Source organism: Morone saxatilis, unplaced genomic scaffold (assembly GCF_004916995.1).
Source record: "Morone saxatilis isolate NCDOM2014 unplaced genomic scaffold, NCSU_SB_2.0 Contig24, whole genome shotgun sequence".
In the NCBI taxonomy this organism is placed as follows: domain Eukaryota; kingdom Metazoa; phylum Chordata; class Actinopteri; family Moronidae; genus Morone; species Morone saxatilis.
The window spans coordinates 26,679,203-26,684,924 of NW_023339807.1; the positions used below are offsets into that span (position 1 = coordinate 26,679,203).

Here is a 5,722-nt window from a genome sequence, read left to right on the forward strand (position 1 = left end):
CTGAAGGTGGTGCTGGGGAGTCACTGTCTCCAGTATGTTTCCCGGTAATCTGGCCTGTAATTGTTGAAATATCTACAGTAGCTAAGATGCTAAAACATTACAGTGACGCTATAAAAAGCTCAGCGTATCAAATCACGTTTTTTGGCACGGAGAGATCTTTGAGTTACACTTTATATTCAGGAAACAATTTACAGTGTGATATACAAATATTGTTTTGGTTGTCTGAAGGTGAAATGTTGCTCTTTAAGGAGGACTCTCTAATATAAATATAAACTATTATTCATACATCAATCACATACTGGTATACATTTACTTCTGTATTGTCATATATTGTATATATTGTATTATTATACATATATATATATTATATTATACTAGGTTCCTATTGTACCTGTTTCTATTTTCAGTTTACTTATACACCTATACCTATATACCTATATATACATTTTGTCTTTCTATATGTATAGATAGTGTTAAATGTGATCATGTGAGCACCTTGAACAACTGTAACAACTGATGAGGACAGCACTTGCTCACAGGCCTAGCATCGACTGTAACTCCAGTTTGTTAATGACGGAGAATCTCATGTTCATCATAACCCTTCAAAGATCGCTGCAAGTCCGTGCGCGTCTGGTGTAAACAGCTAGACTGACTCACACGGCCGAAATGAAAAGGGAGCGTTAACCCACTTTGAAGTGTCGTACCGCTACAAACTGCTGAGTTTTAAACTAAATATTCACCATTAGGTTAAAGATATATATTTTTTGGATTATTTCCAGAATATTTATTCATTTTAATCAATTTCCAGGTGTTTCCACGACAAAAAAAAATTAAAATTAGTCTCTAAATGTCCAGATGTTCCAGACATTTCTGTTGTTAAATTGTAATCTATGAAATATTTTCTTTTTTGAATTTGTGGAACTGCAGATGGTGATTTGTCATGTGGCCTTAAAATCACGATGATTGATTTTATTAAAGTGTTCTGCATCAATCAAATATACATAAAAAGCATCAGTACTCTTTAATGAAAGTGCTCATCGGACGGTGCCTGGTGCCTTCTGACCTCCAACTAAGAACTGAGGCGTCCTTCAGTGATTTCACTGATATTCCACATATTACACTGATCCCACAGAGATCTTCGGCTGCTGGTGGAAAACACCGGTTCATCCCAGTGGATGATGTTGTTCTGTCCTCTTGGGAATTAAACTACATGTCCAGAGTTTCTTAACATTTATTTACCAGTTCAATTCATTTAACTACATCTATTACGGGCAGCTGCATTACTGCTGTAAAATAACAAAACAAAACACACATTATACCAAATAAGTAAAATAATAACCGAAGGAAACCGTTTGACCGTCAGCTCTGGTTCTGGGTCTTGGAGTGGTTACACTTCCGGTGGCATATGAAGAGACTCAATCTCAAAAGAGCCCGGGGTCCCGGAACAGCCCTCATCTCCGTCAGCCTCCGTAACCCTGGTCGGACAAAAACACAACGCGGCCATTAATGGTGTGACACAAACTGTAAACTCTAGAGTAAACGTCTCCAGCTGCTGTTAAAACATCTGTCTGACGTCCAGCGGCTCCGTCAACCTTTCCCTCCTTTATCCGAGTATTGAGTATTGTATTAAACCATCCGGGCCGTCACCTCGTCCGATTCTGATGTTCCTCCATTTGCGCCAGTTCCTTTTGGGACATTTGGTCGACGAGCGCCACGCCGATGCAGTCGCTCAAAACGTTGACGACAGTGTTGCAGCGGTCTCTGGAGAAAGAAAAAGACATAAATCCCAATCAGGTATGGAGGCAGAAAATACAGCTCAGCTCAACACTGTGTACTGTCGGTACATTAAGCCCAGTTCATGAAGTTCATCAAGTTTTATCAGTTGTAGCGGTGTAACTAAAGTAAAGCAAATCCCCTGTTCAAGTGATTTCAACAGCCAATCAGCTGGTTAGGTCAGTTACAAACAGTCAGCAGGTAGAAGAAAGAGAGGATCACCTGTGGACAGCTCCAAACCCTCGACCCTCTCATTTTATTTAGATCACTCACTATCACCATATTATTATCATTTTATATTTATATTCAGCTTTACAAAAAACCCTGAGAAGTTGTTGCAGTGGAGATGATAAACTGTCTTGTCTCGCTGCAAATGTTTGATCTGAACTCAGCTTTAAAGGACCAGTGTGTCAGATTTAGTAGCAAACGTGGAGGAGAAACTACAGTGGCCACGAAACTTGAAAGTCCCTATCTATTGCCAGTGTTTGGTTTGTCCGTTCTGGGCTACCGCAGAAACATGGTAGTTCAACATGACGCCACTAGAAGAGATAATAACGTCCCATTCTCAGGAAAGGAAAACACGATTCATATATTCAGGTGATTATACACTAATGAAAACATACATATGGATATTATATTAAATTTCTGCCAATAGATCCTCTTAAATGTGACACACTGGACCTTTAAATTTCATAACATCACATTGACTATATTATGTAAAGAAGCAGAATCTCTACCCAAGTTACTCATTAGAGATTGCAACATTTCTGACTTTAAACTACTGGTAGAAGATCAAAATAGTCAGCTTGGAACAATAGTGGAAATATATAAATATATATTCCACATTAAAATCCTTAAAAAGACTCCTTCTACCTCATTAAAACTTCCAGAAACTAGGAATATGCAAAAATTCATTAAAAGTTCATTTCCTGCTGGACACAAAACTGTAAAGTCCATCCTCAGTGTCTGAGCACTGGTGGATCTCACTGTAGAAGGTGTACTAGACCAGGATTGACCTCCAAGGTATTTGTGATGTCACAAATCATGCTCGTAGGCCCCGCCCCTTAACAATCTGATTTCCAATGAGCTTTAGAGAAACTTTCTACTTTCAGCAGATGAATGTAAAAACAAACTCGGCACAGACCTCATTCAAACATTTCACTGTAGGAACAACAAGAGGAGGGGAGTTTGAACGTACAGCAGCCATTCTACAACCACCAAGATGGACGCTTCCTTTGCAGGTAAACCGACTGCAGACAGAACAAAGAGGGTGGTCACCGCTCCTGTCGCCGGGATCCCTGCGGCTCCTGTACTGGAGACTGCTGCTGTCAAACTGCAAAGCAAACACACAGAAACTCTTCAGTGAGTGGAAGTGGACACAGTAACATCAAACTGTCCTGTGTGATGTACTTTCATGTTGCTCCGGTCGCGACTTACACGATGGTGGTTATCTGGCTCATGTTCAGATTGATGTTGTTGAGTTGGGCGATGAAAACCACTGCGACCACCTCGTAAAGGACCGTCCCGTCCATGTTGATGTTGGTCCCGATGGGCAGCATGAAGCGGCTGATCCTGCAGTCGACCTTGTTTTTCTCCTCGCAGCATCGGAAGGTGATCGGCAGCGTGGCGGAGCTTGGGAGACACAGTGGGAACCGTTTTAAGTGCGTGATAACGGCATGAGCGCACAGAGATAACATCAGAAAGCTCTAAGATCCCCTTCCTACCTGGACGAGATGAGCACTGCGGTCAGTAAGGCAGGAGAAACTCCCTTAATGATGCCCCATGGGTTGCGTCTCACGCACAGAAGATAAAGCGTTGGTAGAACTAATACTGCGTGGATTATGAGCCTGAAACACACAATTTAATACTCAATGAGCAAAGGTAGGGCTTAATAAACGCCTTAAATAACAAACCCAAAACAAATCAAGATCAGCTCCCCAACAATAAGGTATTTTATAAATGGAAAAATCACATTGGCTTTGTGTAACCCTGCAGCGCTGTGTTATCAGGAACAAGTATATCACTAGTTGCTATGAGGGTCTGAAATGCTGCTGAATGTGCAAATAAAATGCACGTATTTTGGTACGAGTGCTGGAGGAGAACATACCCAATAACAACCACCGCCATGAACTTCCCCAGTTTGTAGGTGGTTTCCCAGTCGTGAACCTTGATGACGTGGCTCGCAATCATGAACAGAACTCCCACCGGCAGGTAGCTGGAGGGAACAACACAAGAGAATCAGATGGACGCCATTGGCAGCTCTCTAAAGTGGAGCCGAAACATCTCTATCTCCCCCTGGTGGCTGACTGCAGTATAGCTCATAAAGCCTCAATGTTAGCAGATGGGACAAACTAAAAAGATCTAAGTCAAATACATTTTTGATGATGTCATGATGTTTGTTTACTTTTAGCATCAGTTTGGTTTTAATTAGTAATCTGAAGATATAAAAAAGGGTTTTTTCACGCCATCCCAGATCATTACAACACTGACAGCAGATATAATGGACAGAGCTTCCAACGTCCATCTCTTTGTTTCACTTTACCACAAAATCCAGTTGACCACGTTTTTGGTCATCTCGTTGAGAATGATGAAGAAGTACGCAAGGGTTTCCCCTCTTTCTCCCATCCACTTCAGGGTCAGTCCGAAGAGGAAGGAGTACACAATCAGGCCCAGCGTGTTGACTCCATCAACGTAGTGACCCACCAGTTGCACCTCGGTGACGTTCTGAAACAAGGCGGGGAAACACGTCAGTAACAGCGGCCTGAGAGCGACTGAGTGTGGACGCAGTCTTCAGGCTGATGAGGGGGAAGAGATTTACCGTGTCCGCACTGGAATTTGGGTCAACTGTGTGCACTCCAAACTCCAGCCTTTCCGTCTTGTACTAGAAGAAGAATGATAATGTAAATATCACACTGTCACCTCGGTGGAAAAGCCAGGAAATGGTAGCGGGGAACAACATACCTGTTGGAAGCAAGCCTGGATCAGATTCTGCGGTATCATGTTCCTGCAAAGAATCCAGAAAAAGGTCCAAATGAGTCTAAAAAGCTTGTAAATGTGGACGAATTCATCCTAATCTCAGACATAATGTCGCTCTCTTCCCACCTCACGAGATCCAACAAGGCGTCCACGGTGGTGAAACTTTTCGCGTCTTCTGCCTTGCTTTTGCTGATGGTGTAAGCAGCTCCGGGCTTCATCAGCAGGACCAGTATCAGTCCTACAACACAGATCCAGGGTCAGACATGAATCACTCAGTAAACTTAAAAATAAAATAAAATTTCCAACAACTGATAAACTGCACAATGAACCCACACTGGGAGCACGTTAACCACGTTGATCTGGGTGAATTTTGAAGTCCAACATATCGAAATAAACAAATTCCTTCAGTAAAGTCTCGTTACCTATAGTCACAGACACAAAAGTCGTGGAGACAAAGTACACTGCCGCACGCATGGCTATCTTCCTGGAGGTGCCAACACTCAGAGCAGAGACTCCTGTAAAGACATAAAGACAAACATAAAACACAAACTGAAGGTCAGAGGAGTCAAACACGAGCACACATTAACTCTATAATCACGATATAATCACTGTTAAATGACCTAACAGAGTGAGAAATATACCTGTGTTGCTCACCTGTTATCACACTGGTCACAATGAGAGGTACCGTAACCAACTTAAGCAGATTGATGAGAACTTCTCCCGGAAAGCCGATGTAGAACTCTTCCCGCTCTGACAGAGTGAAGCAGGCTTTGGCAATCAGGCCAAAAAGGATCCCTGTGTGGGAAAATAGACATATTCTAATTCTAATTACAACAAATGGTATATTTATATATAAATATATACATATTTATATATAAAATATATAAATATTTATATAATTGCATTATGTGAACACCTATTTATGCACCTTCGGCCTTTCAAGCACTGGATTTGACCATGCACCTTAGGACAC

General features: G+C 41.8%; 1 protein-coding gene across 1 annotated transcript in view; it reads right to left on the reverse strand.

The window, feature by feature from the left end:
- Positions 1-1,581: 1,581 nt before the first annotated feature.
- Positions 1,582-5,722, reverse strand: part of LOC118336141 (excitatory amino acid transporter 3-like) — a 5,071-nt gene continuing 930 nt past the window's right edge. The window contains exons 2-12 of the mRNA XM_035672727.1: positions 5,404-5,544; positions 5,172-5,264; positions 4,876-4,987; positions 4,735-4,777; positions 4,592-4,654; positions 4,316-4,497; positions 3,881-3,988; positions 3,498-3,620; positions 3,211-3,405; positions 2,972-3,106; positions 1,582-1,761 (exon numbers count right to left, since the gene is read on the reverse strand). Of these exons, the coding sequence (XP_035528620.1) occupies positions 1,644-1,761; positions 2,972-3,106; positions 3,211-3,405; positions 3,498-3,620; positions 3,881-3,988; positions 4,316-4,497; positions 4,592-4,654; positions 4,735-4,777; positions 4,876-4,987; positions 5,172-5,264; positions 5,404-5,544 (1,313 nt within the window). The 3' untranslated portion in view covers positions 1,582-1,643. The remainder of the gene's footprint in view (positions 1,762-2,971; positions 3,107-3,210; positions 3,406-3,497; positions 3,621-3,880; positions 3,989-4,315; positions 4,498-4,591; positions 4,655-4,734; positions 4,778-4,875; positions 4,988-5,171; positions 5,265-5,403; positions 5,545-5,722) is intronic.